This window comes from Pollicipes pollicipes, unplaced genomic scaffold (assembly GCF_011947565.3).
Source record: "Pollicipes pollicipes isolate AB1234 unplaced genomic scaffold, Ppol_2.1 Scaffold_4740;HRSCAF=5597_pilon_pilon_pilon, whole genome shotgun sequence".
NCBI classification, from domain to species: domain Eukaryota; kingdom Metazoa; phylum Arthropoda; class Thecostraca; order Pollicipedomorpha; family Pollicipedidae; genus Pollicipes; species Pollicipes pollicipes.
Genome location: NW_023596545.1, coordinates 31,006,286 through 31,026,373, shown reverse-complemented (window position 1 = coordinate 31,026,373; position 20,088 = coordinate 31,006,286). Strand labels below are relative to the sequence as shown.

General features: G+C 57.1%; 1 protein-coding gene across 1 annotated transcript; it reads right to left on the bottom strand.

Annotated features, from left to right (window-relative positions):
- Positions 1 to 147: 147 nt before the first annotated feature.
- LOC119099324 (uncharacterized) lies at positions 148 to 18,958 on the bottom strand. Its single transcript, XM_037222456.1, has 9 exons — positions 18,749 to 18,958; positions 9,619 to 9,823; positions 7,048 to 7,218; positions 5,963 to 6,118; positions 3,897 to 3,991; positions 3,103 to 3,214; positions 2,097 to 2,265; positions 1,456 to 1,678; positions 148 to 425 (listed from the first exon to the last, which is right to left on the bottom strand). The coding sequence occupies exons 1-9, from the start codon at positions 18,858 to 18,860 to the stop codon at positions 172 to 174; spliced, it is 1,497 nt and encodes a 498-aa protein (XP_037078351.1). The 5' UTR covers positions 18,861 to 18,958; the 3' UTR covers positions 148 to 171.
- Positions 18,959 to 20,088: the final 1,130 nt, after the last annotated feature.

Below are 20,088 nucleotides of genomic sequence, written 5' to 3'. Positions count from 1 at the left end.
TTTGGATGGTAATTCAAAGAGCCAAAAACGCACCGCACACCTAAACACACAACGGTGTGGACCGTGCATAACCCATGATCTCATTCGGAACGTATCGAAGCAGGCGCGTGTAACACATATGAATATGTGGCCTGGCAAGAGGGGTGGCTTTGATGAGGTGCACTATTCCAGCTACAGGAACGCCACGGCACGGCTGACTGCTCCAGCCTGACCGTGGCGTCGCCGTCCGTCGACGGTCCACCCGCGTCCGGTTCGCCCACCTAGTATGCCAGCCATGTGCCGGTGGGTCGGCATGCGGACGTAGTCGATGAAGGTCTTCATGACCATGTCGGCGCTGCACTGGCCGTCGTGGGCGTTCAGCGTCAGGTCGTAGTCCCGCAGCACGCTGGAGTTGGCGTTTACCGCTTTGACGGCCATCAACACGGCTGCCGATCAGAGGCAGAGGAGAGGCGGTCAGAGGCGGAGGAGAGCCCGTCAGAGGCAGAGGAGGGGCGGTCAGAGGCAGAGGAGATGCGATCAGAGGCAAACGGGAGCCGGTCAGAGCCAGAGGGGAGCCGGTGAGAGGCAGAAGGGAGCCGGTCAGAGGCAGAAGGGAGCACGTCAGAGGCAGAGGAGAGCCGGTCAGAGGCAGAGAAGAGCCCGCCAGAGGCAGAGGGGAGCTGTTCAAGGGCAGAGGGGAGCCGGTCAGGGGCAGAGGAGAGGCGGTGAGAGGCAGAGGGAAGCCGGTGAGAGGTAGAGGGGAGCCGGTCAGAGGCGGAGGGGAGCCCGTCAAAGTCAGAGGAGAGCCTGTCAAAGGCAGAGGAGAGCCGGTCGGAGCAGGAGACCGGTCAGAGACAGAGGAGAGACCGTCAGAGGCAGAGGGGAGGGGTTCAGGGGCAGAGGGGAGCCGGTCAGAGGCAGAGGAGAGGCGGTCAGAGGCAGACGGGAGCCGGTCAGAGGCAGAGAAGAGCCCGTCAGAGGCTTAGGGGAGCCGGTCAGGGGCAGAGGAGAGGCGGTCAGAGGCAGACGGGAGCCGGCGAGAGGCAGAGGGGAGCCGGTCAGAGGCATAGGGAAGCCCGTCAGAGGTAGAGGAGAGCGTGACGAGCGCCAGCAGTCGGGACGGCCGGGGGGGGGGGGGGGGGGGGGGGGCACTGTGCGCGGGCACTCACAAGGCCACCGCAAGACTGTCAACCACGCGCTGCAAGCCTGTTCGAGTTTTCCCGTCAGGTGTCACGCATCAAGGCCAATATTAACTCGCTCCTGGGCGCCGAATGTTCCTCCTGGGGAGCCAGATGTGACCGGGTAGCAATGCCCAGATATCCTTAGACTAGCACGGTGTGTTTCACCTCCACTGCACGTGTTATACCCACTGTAGCGACACATATCACCGGGGTAAGTGTCGGAGCTTGCCAGCAAACAGCCACACCGCGGCCCTGCCGTCTCCAGCAGTCGCTTTAGAGGTGCGTGCGCGCCCACCTGGTATCACGCCCTTGGCCTTGTAGTTGGGCCCGCCTATGGGGAAGATGCCCCCGATCCAGATCTTGGGACGGCCGACCGGCTTCCAGCGGTGCTCCCAGACGTCCCGATGGGCCCGCAGCCAGTGGCAGGCCACCTGGCGATAGCTGAACTTGGGGTGCTGCAGCTGCAGCCGCAGCAGCGCCGTGTACTGCTCCTGGTCCAGGTGGAAGCCTTGCAGCGCCTGCAGACGCCACCCGGAGTCAACGGGCGCCGGCCACAGGCGGGCACACGCGGCATGGGACGGACATGGGGCGGGACGGAACGGACATGGCGTGGGGGAACGGACATGGGGCGGCACCCCACGGACAGTGGCAGCACGCTACACCCAGAACGGACTCGTGCGGGTCACGAAATCAAGCGCAAATGTAATAAGGGTGGGTTGGTCATTTCGACAGCATTGCAGTGAAGAAACGGACCGTACAATGAACAAATACATTTCAACTTGTTACAAGAAAATACGGCCAGCACGTTGCGTCCAATGTGTCGTCAGCGTTGAACTATGTCCATTGTACCATCGCGGGCGGGCTCTTCCCCCCCCCCCCCCCGCCCCCTCCAGCGCTCTGCGCCTGCCTGAATCGGACAGAGGCCGCGTGCCGAACCTTGTCAGCCAGGATGGCGCTGTCCCTGAGCTTGTTCCACGCCAGCTTCTTGAGATGGCGGGTGCCAGTGAAGCAGAAGGCTCCGTTCAGGCAGGCTGGGAAGGCCACCTCCGCGTACGTCGTCTTCAAGGTCAGGAGACTGGGCGTGTAGTGCACGAACAGCACGGGCCTGCGACGGGGAGGCGGGGCGCGGCGTCGGACGTCGGGCAACTACGTGATACAATCACGAGAGGTGGCTTGAATGGTGGTTGTCGTCGCCACACCTGCTATCGCTTTTCCAATCCCCTTGCCAGTCATGAACTCGGGGCCTGCGTGGACTTCGGAGCAACAGGGACCTAGGCATGGTGAGCGAAGGTACGTGGCAGCGTTCAACGGAAGGTGCCCTGTCGACAGGTGTTTCAAGATGAAACGGCTGAGTCGAATATGACAATGAAACATCGAAATAATGTCACAGTGTACACATGTTTATATATATATATATATATATATATATATATATAGTTTAATAATGTGATGGCTAAATAAATAAAGCGCAAGTAATTAAACAGTTATAGTGATAATGATCTTGGTTTCAAGACGGTTTAATAGCTGCGGTCATTTTACACCCACTTAAGTTCGAAAGCATGCAAAACAAGGCATCAGTAAATAGGTCACCACCCCACACCTAGCAGTCAGCTGCAGTGTGATCATAATATATAATGATCGCCGATAGAAGAACGGGGCCCTAAACCTCAGGAGCACAAGACCTGCTGCGGCCAAAAGTGTCCACAAGCAGCGACAATGGTGGCCAGGATAATTGCAAAAGACAACAGTGTTCTCCATCCAGCCGTACATCTGGGCCGATGATCCACCGCAGGATGACTCCAATGCTGACTGCATGGACAGCAGGGTCAGATCACAGCAAAGCGCCGCATTCTGGGGGAGCCTGACCCAGCGCGGCTGAAGTGCATGGTTCACATAAGAGCGTCAGCAGAGGCGTCACCGCCGGCGGCGAGGCTGTCCCTACCTGTCCGCCTCCGTTCTCAGGGTGACCAGGCGGGCCAGGTGGTCGCCGACCCAGTACACCCGCACCTGCAGCTGCAGCTCCACGATCTGGTCCAGCACGAAGTTGGCCTCCTCTAAAGGACGATGGCCGGTCGTGAGGGATGCGCGAGGCCGAGGACGTCTGGCCAACGGAATTGGAGGCGAACTTGTCCGAACAAGCGAGCAGTACGTAGTCACGGCAGACCACCAAAGTTTCATACGTTCGCACAGTCTTCTACACATTGGGGCAACAACTGAACAAACTAATCGGGAAAAATTTCATCGCGGCCAAGAACGGCAAGACACCCGAGTGAAAAGTCACCATCACTGTCGCTGCTTCTATGGTGATGAAAACAAACGAGCCAAGTCCAGCACATGTCATGCGTCGGATACCGTTCCATCATCATTTCAACGTCACTTCAATCATGTTCAGACGTCAGTTCAACAGAGCTTATTTGAAGAACGGTGGCATACGCCAATGTCAGGCGTGCAGTTTTGAACGTGAAGCTTCACCTCCAGGTGCGTGTGTATCTGCGTGCAAGGCTGTGTGCACGCATACGCACATACGCGCTGGTCCGTGCGTAAAGCGTTTGCTTGTAAGCGTGTGTACGTTGTGTGTGCACATGAACGTGAGTGTGTGCAAAGTGCGTGGGTGCATGAATTCGCGTGCGCGTACACGCGTATAGACATGCGTGTGAGCGAGCGGGCGAGCGAGCGCGTGTGCGTGCGTGCGCGCTCGTGCGTGAGGCGCGACGTCACGTCAGGAGCGGAACTCACCGGGCCGCGAGGCCAGCAGTACGGCACAGTGCACCCCCCTGCACCAGGGGGGCACGAACTTCCCGTCCTGGCACGGCGGCGCGTCACAGTGGTACCTGCAGGGGAAATCCGACCACTGGCGTCACCGCGCGCCAGCCGCAGTCCACCCGCGAGAGGTGAACTGATGACGGGGCGGAGAACGGCCTGACACAGCTACCGCTTGTAGCGGACCGGTGACAGACCGGTGAGAGACCGGCAGAGATGAGAGAGCCGGCGCCGATGCTGGTCTGGCGGGGGATGGGAGCACGACCGAGGCCAACCGGCGCCGGTAGGGGTCTGATGGGGGGTGGGAGTACGACCGAGGCCAACCAGCGCCGGTAGGGGTCTGATGGGGGATGGGAGCACGACCGAGGCCAACTGGCGCCGGTAGGGGTTTGATGGGGGGATGGGAGCGCGATCGAGGCCAACTGGCGCCGGTAGGGGTCTGATAGGGGATGGGAGCGCGACCGAGGCCAACTGGCGCCGGTAGGGGTCTGATGGGGGATGGGAGCACGACCAAGGCCAACTGGCGCCGGTATGGGTCTGATGGGGGATGGGAGCACGACCGAGGCCAAATGGCGCCGGTATGGGTCTGATGGGGGATGGGAGCGCGACCGAGGCCAACTGGCGCCGGTAGGGGTCTGATGGGGGATGGGAGCGCGACTGAGGCCAACCGGCGCCGGTAGGGGTCTGGTGGGGGATGGAAGTACGACCTAGCCCAACTGGCGCCGGTAAGGGTCTGGTGGGAGATGGGAGTACGGCCGAGGCCAACTGGCGCCGGTAGGGGCCTGGTGGGGGATGGGAGCATGACCGAGGCCACCTGGCGCCGATAAGGGTCTGGTGGGGGATGGGAGCACGACCGAGGCCAACTGGCGCCGGTAGGGGTTTGATAGGGGACGGGAGTACGACCGCCGAGTGACTTCACCATCGGAGGGCAATGCAAAGTAGTGGCTCTATGAATAATTTCTTCATATGAGAAGCCATGGGAGGAGATCGCCAGTAGTGTAAGGCGCTCTTCTTCTAACAGGCCGGGACTCAAACGGGCTATTTTGTGGGGGAAGGTTCTGTCACGTTAGCTCTCGAATCAACATAAAACCTGCGCTTGTCAGTCACAATATGCAAACATAATTTGCGTGGCTCTTTAAGTGCACACAGGCACAACAGCAAGGTAATCAAAAATGTAAATATTACCTGAAAATTATCGCGGTAGTGACAAGACGTGAAACAATATTCATTTTTGCCACCTTGTTTTCGCTTGCATTCTGATTATCCGTCATCGTTTCTGGGGCAACCGTACACACGTCGAGGACTCAGGAATCACCGCATGTTTAAACTCAGTTGTGAAACTGGCTGGCCAGACATGCGAGGTATTTCAGTATTGCTGAGCATTTTCAGAACTTTGGCCTGTCCCTTCATGCACGTGAGAGCAGGATGAACCTCAGCTGTATCAGGTTTCGCTCACCGCCGCGCAGGCAGCTGGTGGGCGGCAGTTCCGAACGAGCGGCGCGAGGCAGCTCTACTACACTGTCACTATTTCCGTCTGCACTTGGGGTTAAACGGGGATGGGGTTAAATGCGTTCCAAGCAATGACAAAATGAACGGTCCAGCAGGTAATGAAGGCGTTATAAATGTGAGCACCTCCGTGCGGTTGTAATTCGTGGTTGGGAATGAGGATAGACGAGAAGAAGATGGCGGGTTTACCCTTCCCAGCTTTGTCACGTTTAGAATTAAGAATGCGACAGCGGCCTTCGATAGGGACTGAACTGGAACACTGAAGTGGTGGACTACCCGTACTATTTTTAGGCGAAACCCTCGATACAAGACTGGTTGAACAACATAATGCAGCGTCAAGTCTGGCAGACACCAAAGGCACACTCCTATAGCTTACCCTGAAGTCCCTACATATATGCATGCTCAAATGGGCAACAGCCGCGGACCTTGCGCTCCTGTGATCAGCACGCCACGTACGACTACGCCGCATACGCCACATACGGCTATACAGCGTGATATCACTCTCCTGCAATTAGTTCAGTTGGACCATAGCTCACCTGTGAGACTCATCCATCAGGTTGTGCTCCAGGCTGGCCAGCTCGGTCTGCGTATAGTTGAAGATCTCGATAGCTTCCGAGCGGGTGAACGCTCTCCAATGATCCAGCACAACTGAGTGTGAAATAGCTACCTGCTCCTGGAAAAACCAGCCCATCCTGCAACAGAGCACAGGGCAAGCGTCGACAAAGGTAGGTGCCTGGGCGGAATGGGTGTGTCAGAAAGCGTCTGACGCATTGGCGCCCGAAAGTGGCGCAGGCATGACCTTGTGAGCGTGGAAGAGCCTCTCATTTCATGCATATGTCACGGCCGGTTTTCCACAATTTCGCGCAGGTGATTTCACCCAGGTCTTTCTAGCGATGCATCGTCCATTCACCACACGAGACACGTCAGGACTGAGGTCAGTCCTGATCCCGGCTCACATAGAAGGTCGAACACGATCTCCATTCGGCATTAAGATTGTGAGTGACAACAACGCCAACCCAACACTCCACTGACGCTTCTGATCTGACCCGGATCCGAACTCAGACTTGTGCCCGACTCCCAACGCTACTGAAAGCTCGGAATCGACACATAGCAGCTCTGACAATCCGACGGTCTCTTAAGGGAATTGGACGCGCCGGTTTGTTTCACCGGAGTCCATTTTACAGACAATGTGCAAAAAATAATGCAATCTATGCACTATGTACACATACAAAGCTCCATGCCCCGCTTACCTGATGACGGACCACTGCTCCTCTTGTGAACGATCCCCGCTCCCCTGGCGACTGACCCTGCTCACCTGGTGACGAACCCCCACTCACCAGGTGACCGAACCCCGTTCCGCTAGTGACTGGACTCCGCTCCCCTGCTGACCGACTCCCGCTTCCCTGGTGACTGACCCTGCTCACCCCGGTGACTGACGCCTGCTACCCCGGTGGCGGGCCCCCGCTCCCCTCGTGACAGACTCTCTCTCCCCTGCTGACAGACCCTCGTTCCCCTGGTGGCGGACTCCCGCTGACCTGCTGACGGCCCCCCGCTCCCCTGTTGACTGATCCCCGCTCACCTGCTGACGGGCCCCCGCTCCCGTTACCTGAACCCCGCTCACCTGGTGACGGCGCCCAGCGGGCCGGCGTACATGACGTTATGCAAGAGCTCGGCATCCTGGTCGAGCTCGTAGCCTGGCGGCGCCCACGCCTCCAGGTTGATGGTGGCCGGCGGCTCGTGCAGCGGCAGCTCGGTCCGGTCGGACGCCAGCAGCACGTCCTCGTCGTTACAGCTGTCGGCAGGGGAGAGCCGCTGCTGCAGACGGCACGCGACCGATGGCGCCGAGACACGCGGGTGCTGCCGTCGGCCGAGCTTGAGCGCAGCCTGTGCAGCGACTTGGCCCGATTCGTTCGCACCACGCACCGATTATGTTATCGCGCTACGTTAGCTCCGTGATGCATGCTGGCGGTCAAAGGTGACGTCAAATAACACTCGGTCATTTGCCTCGAGAAAAGTTCGTGCCGATAAAAATGATCAAAATAGACCTTGTAGCTAAAAAATATGGTGATCAGTTCATTACCCATCCCAGCGCATGTCATTCTTGCTCATGATGAGATGACTAGCTGTCGATGCTTCGATTTACTTCTATGCCACGCTGCTGATATGCGCAGTTTACTATGATATGCATGGAAATTAGAACCATCACGATCTAATGCCGCCAACTTGGCAAGAAAGGCCAGGGAACATTTGCATTCCAAAAAAGCTGATAGGGAGCCATATGGACGCATGTTCTTATCGAGGCTCCACGGCGCCCTCAGCTGCTGCGACTATGTGGCGTCGCGCACCCCCTCACCTTGGCAGGAAGGGCAGGTATCGCGCGAGCCACCGCTGGCCAATTCCCTTAGACTTACGATGACAGTGATGCCCCTAGGAGCGTCCAATTTCCATGTTGAGATGACAAATATGTGGCGAGGGAAGCCATTTACATGCGCAGTCCTTCGCCGTAGCAAAAGTTCATTCGTCGTGTTATGGGCACGTGCAGGAGGACCAAAATGAGCCCTAATAACATTTCAGCGGAGCAAACTAGATAACACACGTTTGATGCAAGCGTCTTTTGAAGCTCTCCGTTAGCCACATTACGCCTACGTAGCAAGAGCGTCAACGAACACGTTACTTTGTAGAATGTCGAAGGCAGTGGTAAAACCCAAGATGTGGAAATTGAATATTACGACCCGTTGATCTATCGATATTCAGCTTTATGCTTCTCATACATTTATTTTCATTTAAAAAACGACCTAAACAATAAAAGCTCGTAAGGAAGTTATGAAAAACGAAACAAATAGCTTTTGGTAGCCTCCACTCTATCATACGGATGGAGCGCTTCCAGCCGTACGTGTACGAGTAAGGCAAGGCAGAGACCACTGTCCCTCCCCATCTGGGGGGAGCTGAGACGGGCTGACAGGGGCTGAGGGGCGGGGGTCTCCCTCTTATCCGTGTACTCCAGCATTCATAATGTTGTCATTCGTACAAGCTGTACCCCAGAACAAAATTTGTTTTCTCCGCCAAACAATTTTTGGAATGCTCCTTTGATCTTGTTTAAAGCACCCAAACAACAGTTTTTGACACAGCAGTTCTCAACCGATGCTTCGTGGCACGATGTCTGACACAAAATCCCTTTTCTGAATCTTATTATTTGCATCCCACGTATGTGACACTGGAGAGAGTTAGCCCAGTGTCTTTGAAAAGGTGTGGGAGTATGAGATCCGTGCTTTTTATCCATGTGTCCGTCATCTGGGCACTCGAACACTTTGAAACGGCCCTCGCTGTCATGACCCTCGCAGTGTCGGCCCTCTCTGTGTCGGCCCTCTCTGTGTCGGCCCTCTCTATGTCAGCCCTCTCTGTGTCGGCCCTCGCTGTGTCGACCCTCTCTGTGTCAGCCCTCTCTGTGTTGGCCCTCTCTCTGTCGGCCCTCGCTGTGTCGGCCCTCTCTGTGTCGGCCCTCGCCGTGTCGGCCCTCGCTGCATCGACCCTCTCTGTGCCGGCCCTCTCTGTGTCGACCCTCTCTGTGTCGGCCTTCCTGTCCGCCCGCCCCTGTCTGTCCGTGACAGCTGTGGGCCAGTTTCGTCTGTGTGTCCGTGACGGCTGTTGGCCGCCTCTGTGCGCTGGTGCCGCTTGAGCCAGCGCCGCTGTCACCGCTGGGCGCCGGCTGGCTGGCTGAGTCAGCTGGCGCTCCACAGCCGCCGGGGCGGCCGCCAGGCGGCGCCGCGTGACGCAGATACGTGCCAGCCGGCGGCGGCCGCAGCGCCGCCGCGGCCGATGCCGCTCATTTCCACGAACGACGGGAACATGCCCGGCGCGGTGCACACCTAAGGAGTACATCCGGCAACCCGCGGGTGTGGTGCGCATCGGCAGAGGCCACCCAGAACTTCGGAAGCGAACGATGTTGACCTGCATCTGAAATCTCGTTGTGCTGCATCGCACTCCACTGACAGACGACGACTGTGCTCTTACAGCGTGTGAGTAATGCACCGTTAACTTTTGTGGCGCCAAATCCCGGCTATCTTTGGCGACATGCCTGTCACCCGAACACCGAAATGCTGTCAGCCAGGGTTTTAACGCCAAGGAAAGCCTCAAGTCCGGCCACGAGACTTTATAAGCCCGCTCTCAGGCGGATGCGCGCGCTGGGACCCACCTGGGACACTGGGAGAGGGCCAGGATGTATGCCGTCATGTTGTAGTGGTCCGGCAGGTAGACCAGACGGACGCGAACGTAGCCGAGGACGTCCTCCAGAAACAGCTTGAAGATCCAGGCGATCAGCTGGGAGCTGGGCCGACTCGACACCTGCAGGCGGATATCCAGCTCCTCCTCGTTCCACTGCATGTGTCGCACCGTCGGCGCTGAAGCACACCGGCGGCACAGTGACGTCACTACATCACGCCGGCGTCACGGTGACGTCACTACATCACAACGGCGTTACGGTAACGTCACTCTACATCACACCGACGTCGCGGTGACGTCACTTCGCACAGGCGTCACGGTGGCGTCACTACATCGCACCGGCTCACGGTGACGTCACTTCATCACACCGGCGTCGTGGTGACGTCACCATATCACGCCGGCGTCATGGTGACGTCACTACATCACACGGGTGTCACTGTGCCATCACTTCACCACACAGACGTGGCGGGAGTGTCACAGCAACACACGGATGTCACGCCACTCAAATACACGAGCGTCAAGTAAACCCACCGAAACACAAAACCGTCAAAGTGATGCCAGTCCAACACACAGACGTGACATTAACATCGCCGGCCCGCCACAGCGCTGACCAGAAGTCACGCAAGCTCTGTCCCATTACCAGCCGACGCGCGGGCGTGCCATGCATAAAGACAATGTTGCTGAAAACGCCTGACCGGCCGCAGGATTTCACAAAGAAAATATATCATATGCCGGCTAGGCAATAGAGAATGGAGATCAGGCCTGTGTTTCTTATAGCCAACGCCCACTTGTCAGCTGTCCCGCAGTCTCCGCCCTTCTCATCAGGGTGGAGGCAGGCGACGCCACACGGCCTCAGCAGCTGAGTGCGCGTTAAAGCTCCAATAACAGCTCGTGAGCTGGTGATACGCATAGGCTTTGAAAGGTCTACATCCCATAGCAGGCTTCGTACCAAGGGTTTAAGCTGATTAAAAAGAAGAGCTTGATGGAATGCCTTAACACTAAAATTAATCTAGACTAACGCATATTTGGACACTTTGACGATTGTTTGTGTGCCGAGCGTGCTTTCCTTGCATTCAATCGTTTTCATGCCTCGCTGCTGCATGTCACACTGCCTTTTGGAGACATTGTGAGATTGAACATGAGCGACATCTCTCGACAACGTCTCTTAAAAAACACGACAGTTGAGCCTTGTTCTAGCTCTCGGAGTGGCCTACACACTAAGAGGTTCACTTCTCAGCTACCCCATTACCCCTGCCACAAAGCGCACTCCGTCCCGGTCCACCAGCAGCTCCCACACGCCGCTGTGTGAGCCTAGCTCAGCAACCCCCGGGGTAAGCAGCTCAGCACCCATACGCCGCTGTGTGGGTATGGGTGCTGGGTAAGCGCTTCTTCCTCAGCAGCCCCAGGGGTAAGCGCTCTCTGTGCCTCCCCAGGTGACAACGCCTCACCCTCTCAGTGGCCCTAACGCAGCAAGGTCAGCGGGTTAAATGATGGGGTGGTTAACCCCTTCGGCTCCCACGTGCGGGGAGGGGCAGATTTAAACTCCGGTGATCTGATGGCCCCTGCGCGCTGTACGCCAGCGACCTCTGTCGTCGCTGGCGTCCCATAAATGGGTGCGCGACGACGCGCGTCGCGTTCCCTAAAGCAACAAACAATCACACAACAGGGCCTCAGCCTCTCGGCAGCTCTCGCGAGACACTGCCAGGACCTCTCAGTCGTGTCCACATTTCCGCGTCTGGCCTCTCAATGGCTCCAAACATCACCTCTCACAGTGGTTCCAGACGTCGCTACCCGAGCCCTCTCAGCCTCCCCTCCCCCACGCTCACATGTCACCGACTGACTACTGGCCTCGGGGGCAGCTCTTCGCGTTCTCAGGCGGGTTACGTTGGGGCCTCTCGGGCAGCCTCCAGACGGCATCGTCCCAGCCTCTCGGTTGCACCCAGACGTTACCGTCAGCGCATCTGCGCAGGCCCCAGACGTCACCGCCCTTACCCCACAGTGTCCCTCATAATCTTCGTTTGGGCCTATCAGCAGGTTCTAGGCGGCACACTCTGAGCGGCTTTCCGCTTCATACGTCACCATTTTACCCTCCCAGTAGGTCCCTAACGTCACCACCTTAGCCTTTCAGTAGATCCGTAAGTCACTATTTAAGCCCTCAGTAGGTCCCTAACGTCACCATCTCAGCCTTTCAGTAGGTCCGTAAGTCACTATTTGAGGTCTCAGTAGGTACCTAACGTCACCATCTTAGCCCTTCAGTAGGCCTGTAAGTCATTATTTGAGCCCCTAAGTGGGTCCCTAACGTCGCCATTTTAGCCCTTCAGTAGGCCTGTAAGTCACTATTTGAGGCCCTCAGTGGGTCCCTAACGTCGCCATCTTAGCCCTTCAATAGGTCCGTAATTCACTATTTGAGCCTCTCAGCAGCCCCCAGATGTCACCGTCTGGGCCTCTCGGTGAGCCGCGTGAACGCCCCCGTCCCAGCCAGGATAGCCCGACGTTACGCCCCTGAGCGGGCCGCCGCCGCATTCCAAGGCGGGCCTCACTGGCACCCCGCGACAGCCATCTTATCACCAGAGCAACGGGGCGCAGCCGACACACGACACACTGACTGCAGTCGCCACGCTGACCTGACCTAGCCTGACACGCTGACCTGACGCTGACCTGACACTGGCACGACAATGACCTGACACTGACCTAGCCTGGCATGCTGTCCTGGCAGTGACCTGACAGTGACCTGACAGTGACCTGACACTGACCTGGCACTGACCTAGCCTGACATGCTCGCCTGACACTGACCTGACACTGACTTGACACTGATCTCACGGCTACATTGACAGCTGCAGCCCACACATTGACCTGACCTGACTGGCCGGGCACGGCTGCACAGACAGCTGCAGCCCACTCGCTGAACTAAACTGACAGACACACTGACGCAAGACCGTGGAGAAGATGATGAGAGCAGTTGCACAGGATAAGGAAGGCCTGTCCCCTGTCACACGCTACGAGGCTATAAGGGAAATCATCTGCGGTTGTATGGGTACCGCAATGCCCGCTGCCAATAGCAAAGACAATTTACAGCTGATGAATGATGATTATTCAAGTCATGATTGAACATAATCTAACAGCCTGAACTAATCGATGCGCTTTAGCCCTCTCGGCTTTCCCAGAACAGTGATCTCGGGCGCAAAATCCTCACGTCAACCATAATCGCCATCAATCCACCTAAACACCACCGAGGTCCAAAATCCACATGCACAAAACCCACAATAAGCACTTGCACAATGCCCTATCCACAGATATTCCAAACCACAGCTTGCATCCTTCGACTCAGATAGTCACAAATTGTCACCAAACACGACTTGAAGCAGCGACGGCAGCGCAGTGGCCTTGGCTTTCGCCAGTTCTGCGGCATTTCCGGCCTGTCTGTGTGGCGGCGCCACTAGCAGACCGGCCTCGGCGCATCCGGCGGCGAGGCTGGCGCGCAGCGCGCATTACTGCGCAGCAGCTGTCACCGCTGCCGCACTCGATGACACTTTGTGTACTTAAGAGGGGCCCTGCGCCCACAATAATGCAGCATTTCAGCATTGAAACCATGGCGAGGCGTGCAAAGATACATGGCTTTAACAAGCCCCACAGTTACCGTGTGAGCACCAGCTCTTATAGTTAAGTGACGCTCCCGTTTTTGAGGCCTTGGAAGAGCGGCGGAACGCTGTCGTGGCGTCTAGGAGCCGGAGGGATTCAGTTGACATCGGAGAGGTCGCGAAGATGTGTCGTGGGGGGACCCAGTTAACGTCGGAGAGATCACGGGATCCCAGCCGACGAAGATGTGTCGAAGGGGATGCAGTAAACATCGGAGAGGTCACGGGATCCCAGCCGACGAAAATGTGTCGAGGGGATGCAGTCAACATCGGAGAGGTCGCGGGATTCCGGCCGACGAAGATGTGTCGAGGAGAGACCCAGTAAACATCGGAGAGGTCACGGGATCCCGGCCGACGAAGATGTGTTGAATACGCACAGGCAGATTTAAATCACCCTGTTCAGAAAAGCCGCGGCGAGATAGTCGGCATGGGTCACCTCACGCAGTGCACTAAATGATCATACAGCAATAACAAGCATGGTGCAGCCTTGCATCTATTCACAAGCCCTCGCCCAAACCCCCAACCCCCACCCCCCAAACACACACTATCTCCACCACACACAGATCTTTATAATTCTCTCGACCTTCAAAATTAGACACCAAAAATTTGCTCAGATACTAAAAAACACAAAAACTCGTCAAAAACCCAAGACCAGTCTTAGCCAACTGCTTTTGGAGTTCATCTGGCCTTCCACCCCAGCAATGTCTATGACGTTCTACTCGCGGTTACACGGCGCCCTAGTCTGACAGTCTCTCTGGTCTGGCAGCCGATAGTCTGACAGTCTCTGGTCATGCAGTCATTAGCCTGAAAGTTCCTGGTCTGGCTGCCCCTGGCCGGACAGAACCTTATCCGACGGTCCCTGGTCTCTCACTCCGTGGTCTACAGTAACTGGTCTTACGGTGTCTCGCCTGACAAACCCTAATTAGACAGACGTTGGCATGACAGTTCCTGGCATGGCGGTCCCTGGTTTGACACCTCTGGTCCAACAGCCCAGCTCTGAACGGCACCTGATCCAACAGTGCTCTATCAGACTGTCCCATATCTGACGGTTCCTGATATGACGGCCCCGGATCTGACGTTCCCTAGTTTAGCAGCCGCCGATTTGGCGATCACTGGTGTGACTTCCCTGTTCTGGCGGTCGGCGCCATTTGAGAGGGCACCGCCGCGCCGGCCGGGCCGCAACACCCAGACGCCGTCCGGCCGGCGGTCCGACGCCAGATAAACAAACGGAGCGAGCGGCGCGGCCCCACGCATCCGAGCGCCGGCCCGCCGCGCGCCGCTGCAGGCCGAGCCTTAGCAGGGCATCCCGGCCCCGGTCCCAGTCCCGGCCCCGGCCCCAGGCTCGGCCCGGCCAGAGCCCCAGCCCCGGGGCCCCAGCTGCGGCCCCGGCCCCGGAGCCCCAGCTGCGGCCACGGCCCCAGCCCCGGCCCCGGCCCCGGCCCCGGCCCCGGCCCCGGCCAGAGCCCCGACCAGAGCCCCGGCCCCGGGGCCCCATCTGCGACCCGGCCCCCGGCCCCGGCCCCGGCCCCGATCTCGGCTCCGACTCCGGCCCGCTCCGATTTTTTCCAGGCTGCAACTGCACAAACACTTACAAGCGCGCGCTCACAGCCACTTCCCAGACCACATGCACCGGTGGCACCTCACTGACTGCAAGCGCATTACTGTATTCTGCTTCGTGTTTTCCTGCAGCAGTACTGCAATACAAAAATCCCTTCCGTTGGCAGACTACAACTCCGGATCTTTCGCACACCAATTTTGCAAGCGACAGAACAACATTGGCGGGGCGATCGAGATCAGTGTCATATATGATACTCCCCAGTCGGGTGTGGAATCTTTTCAGTACAAGTTGCTGGAGGAACTGTGTAGGTGAAACTCCCGAAACTTTACCACAAAATACGCGAAAAACGAGTTTATCCTACGATTTAGCCCACTTGGAAAGCCAAGGTTGGATACAGGGCTGGAGCACCCCTCTCCTACCATAACTAAACAAGAAACTTTACCCCGATCACTGCTTCCAGGGCATGGTTGAGCACTCCAATGTTCATACGCCACATCATAGTGTGGTTGTACTCACTAATGGAGTTTCCATGGAGACGCATCAAATGTACCGATCAATGACACTTCAGTCTCCCACGGATCGCGCAGTGGCGACGCACGGACGCACCACACCGCCTGTTGTACGGCCTCGTTTCACCGCCGCTGCCTGCACCTACGTCTCCATGTGCACCACCAGCTACGCTGAGCACCACCGAATCCACAGCTGAACAATACCCCGGCAGAGTGTACATCCGGCCTCCTCGCTAGAATACCAGGACCGGGCGGCTGCACGGTGACCGCTGCAGAGGCTGGGGCGAGGGCTGGGGCGAGGGCGGGGGCAGGCCGGGGGCAGGCCGGGGGCAGGCCCGGGGCGGCGGGGGCCGCCGGGCTCCACCGAGCCCGTCCGGCACGGCTGTCGCCATGGCCACTAACGCTGGACTTGGGGCACTCCGGCGGACGCAGTGCAGTGGGGCCGGGTCCCGGGTGCGGCGCGTGGCTCTGGTCACCGCCGGAGAGGCCGAGCGCGGCCGCCACTGCTCGCCCGCCCACCGATGGGCGTCGCGAGGCCGTGGCACGGCGGTGTGCCACACCAACCCGAATATGGCAAAACAGGATCGCTGAAGACAGAAATAATCATCGGCTAGGTCTAAGTTGGTCGAGTCAATACTGTCTTTTCTCTGATTTCATTAAGGTAAGTCAGCGTGAGAATTTCGTGATTCGGCGGCACTTAGTCAACCCAGATACTGCGCTATGGTGACGGTTTCTGATCATCCCAGTCGGAGGAACATCGATTGGCACAAACGCTGCGCAAAATCCGTCTGCGATTACGTGCTGCAAAGCCCCAGTTGGGCTTCGAGCAGCGTCTTTGTCTTATGGAGACACGTGGAGCAAGCCCTGCAGACCGATGCACGCAGACTGGCCAATGCCGTCGATGTTCGTCGACTCCTCCTCCACTGACCTCGGAGCTGCAGTACACCATCAATACACCAGGGGCATCCTTACAACACTACACTGGCCGCGCAATGCGACAGGTCCGCTGTGTAACGCGTCACGACTCTGTTGTGCCACACACGACTACTCCGTCTTGCGACTCGTACCTGCACCACACCACGCAACGCGTCACCATCACGCCACGTTACGTTTTATCGCCACACCATCTCGAAGGCCATGACGTGGCGCAATGGCACACACTATCGTACCACGCCGAGGGGAAACCAGTTTTTTAGGCAAATCTCGGGGAAGATTTGACCACCTTTTTCTGCTCAGACTCCCGACCAACGTTACGAAATTACATCCCCGCCCATGACTGATCACTGTCGTTCTTCACATAGATCTAAAAAGTCACTATTGGCCGACAAGGCTCTTATGCAAACCAAACACCCGAAAGACTGCGATGTCTGTGCGGTGGCATGTGTCTGTGATGTTTGTACAGTGACATGTGTCTGCGATGTCCGTACAGTGGCATGTGTCTGCGGTGTCTGTACAGTAGCATGTGTCTGCGCGCCACACGCTAGCCTCACACCACGCATGGGGCAACGACGAGCCTTCGGCCAGGACACCGAACCATCTCAGCAGCGTCTCAACTCGCTGGAACACTTGCAGTAACTTCAGGGTCCACATCATCAGCTGCAGGTGCAAGAGCGGTAGCGACCACAGTACACCCGCGATCGCATTTGGGAGCGGGCAGCTCCGACAAGGCAACCATCTTGGAACCTGGCCACCTGTCGAAATGATCTCCCTTGCGCTCTGTTCAAACGAACACTTTTTGTGTAGATCGGACTCGTGTGCATAGACCCCGGTGATAGCTAACAACTGCACAGCTGCTTGCGTTGCGCTTTTCCTGAATGCGTTATGTCTTTCGACAGCTGTCGCCGTGCATACGGGATATCCCCTTCTCTCCCGATTCTCGTCTGGTCACGCTGCTCATTCCTTCAAAGAAGAGGATCCCGAGGTATTTTGATTGCATGCTTGAAAACCAAGCACGCGACCTATTTCCGTCATACCTTCTTTTAGACAATACGCGGTAGTTTATCGATTGCAGTTTGCTTCCAGCCTGCATATTTAAGATGCCTTTACCAGATATTTGTACCTTGCATGGAATTGCTTATATTGTGACGATCAAGGTATCTTGGATCTCAATTTAGGCACTCTTGGCTTTGTATCATGCGTCACACCTTATCTCATATCGTCACCATGATCACCGACTTTTGATTCGCGTTTGACGCGCGTAGAGAGCGCCCGAGAACAGACCATCATAATTTGCCAGCTCCTTGCTGCATCGCTTCGCCATAGGCTCCAAATGTACGGCATAGCGGTCGATATTCCGGTGCGCGGTACCCCTGCATCTGCTGGTGACGTCCTATCTGCTTGACCGGATGCGGATAGCACGTCTTTGTTGGAGCGACCAAAATTTGCTGAAGAGAATGACCGTCTCGTCCTTGAGGGTCATCAGAAAAGAAAAACAAGCTTAAGCAGCGCACGCTGGACATGACCATGCCATCGACTGTTTTCGTTGGGATGAGCTGGCAGTATCATGATCTGGCGAAAAACAGGGTTCCGGCGCGTTGCATCACACTCGGCATGACGTCACACTCGGTGTGACGTCACATCCGACCGATCAATGGCCGAACACAGCGGACGGGCGTCAGAACATTGGTCGTTGGCGTTGTCAATCGTGGCCACGTGACACCTCCGCTTTCATACAATTGTCCTATTTTTTGATGCTTCGGTGGATTTATAACATTCAACCTTAGAAATAAGAGCGTGTCATGCCAAAATAATATTATGGGCGCAATATCCGTCTGCACAGTTATCTGGATACATCACTCCATAACCCCATACGAAGTAAAACGTTTCTGTTAAGCTAACGCGTCAAGATGCCATAAACGAATCGCAGCAGGTCATTCGAGGTCTCACATATGTTTTATTGATGAGCTTGCTGCGAGGATGACTAGGGCCATCAGAATGTATCAGTGTCGGCTTTACTCCGCGCAATGTTCAGCCGCCTAACTGCGCACACCGGCTTCTTCGTGGAAGTAAACATTTCTAAATGACTTAATCATGGTCCTGGCCGACAACTACATGTTATGCTGTCTGCTGAAGCCCGACGCAAGCATTTCACTGGCGGCGTGATAACCGCTGCAACGTGGGTTCTGGAGGACTGGAGGAGGCACGCTTGGTTGTCGAATAGCGGCCCCGCAAAACTAAAGCTGCATGCGTACCAACACGTCGCGAGAGGTAAAACGAAACCCGAAGCAACCATACGGATACCAGAAAGACCATTTATGTCTTCTCGCGCACATCGGTGTCATTTGTATAAAAAAAACGCTGCGCACACCGCCGTGCACCCTTGTATGAGGCGTCAGCGACTACAGTGGACACGAGCTCAGGGGCCAAGGAGCAGCTGGGATTCCAGTGCAAGACCCGCCTTACCTGGGTCCTCAGCCAAACAGCTAGGCGCAGACAGCTCGGTGGTCGGCGTGGCCGGCGGCGCCAGCGCCAGCAGTACCAGCAGCACGAGCGGCCGAGCGGCCGGCGGCACCATGGCGCACCTCAGCAGCTGCAGCGCCGGCGACAGGGCGGCATCGGCCAGACCTCACCACCCGCAGCGCCGGTCACAGGGCGGCATCGCAGCGGGGTGGATCGCCTGCAATGGACCGGCGGCGTTAGCGGCGATCCGCGGCAGCTCAGCTCCATCTCAGCTCCAGCCAGCTCCGTCCCTCCAGCCGGACCGGTCACCGCTAGCTCGGCTGCAGCTCGCGGCGCGCGGCTGCAGCCAGTCCGACTGGCGGTGACCGGTCAGAGAGCTCTCTGTCCGGTCAGAGCTCGAGAGATCGCGGCGCGCGCGCCACGCCATGGCGTCCGGTAAGACATGCGGGAGTATCCCGGTGCCCACTGACACCGCCCAGCCCGCGCGTCCCTGCAGACGCTGCTGATGTCCTGTGCCAGCCGGCGGGCATCCGACGACCTCATGCACGCTATAGCTGTTGCTTGGCTTCACGGTGGCACGCATCAAAGCTGGCATCAATGCAGGGCCCATAGCACGAATGACATCAGTGACCACCTTCCATGGAAGCCGTAGACAGTGGAGTCTTCTGCGGAGAGAACTCTGATTCCCTATCGGGATGTTGACTTGCTCTCTTCTTAATCAATAACAACAGGGGAGTATCCTGCAACCGAGTCGCTAACGACGCCAGCCGATGATCGCCTCTCAGCTTCGTGGACCACAGCATGACCTGTGAGAGCGGCTAGTGCGACACACACGGAGCAATGGCCAGAAGGAAAGCGTTGTGTCACGCAATAATCGCTACCGCCTTCCCAATTTACCAGCTGCTGTCTCCAACTTGTAAACTCACGTAACGGTAGACAAGCCAGCGATGCTTTATTCGGACACTTTCAGTTCAACTGGTCTATACGAACGACACTTTCTTCCCCGCGCCTAATAGAGCAGGTACTCTGTACCGGGTAGAAAAGGTGTCTTGCTTTCAGCTGCCCACAGCATAAAAAGCAAGTACATTGGCAAAAATACATTGAAGTACAAGTTTCACGGAACCATGGATGTTTGTGACATCCATCGTTTATACCTTGCCATCACTCAGTGAACCCGTCATATCAAATTCTTCAGGTGACCCCTTTTTGGTAGGAGGCAGAGGTTGTGAGCCTCGCCACTTCACCGACGACCGCTGCGCACGTGTCAAGTGAGGTCAAGCGACCATGCGGGCCCCCTGCTGAAGGCGCTCTGCTGAAGAGCTCCTGTACACTCGGATTTTCAG

Excerpts from the sequence above, each read along its gene's own strand:
- LOC119099324 (XM_037222456.1), bottom strand. The coding sequence starts at position 18,860 with ATGGTGCCGCCGGCCGCTCGGCCGCTCGTGCTGCTGGTACTGCTGGCG. Across the intron at positions 7,219-9,618 it reads GCCCTCTCCCAGTGTCCCAG|CTGTAACGACGAGGACGTGC; the intron begins GTGGGTCCCAGC and ends CCCTGCCGACAG. Across the intron at positions 3,992-5,962 it reads CTGATGGATGAGTCTCACAG|GTACCACTGTGACGCGCCGC; the intron begins GTGAGCTATGGT and ends TTTCCCCTGCAG.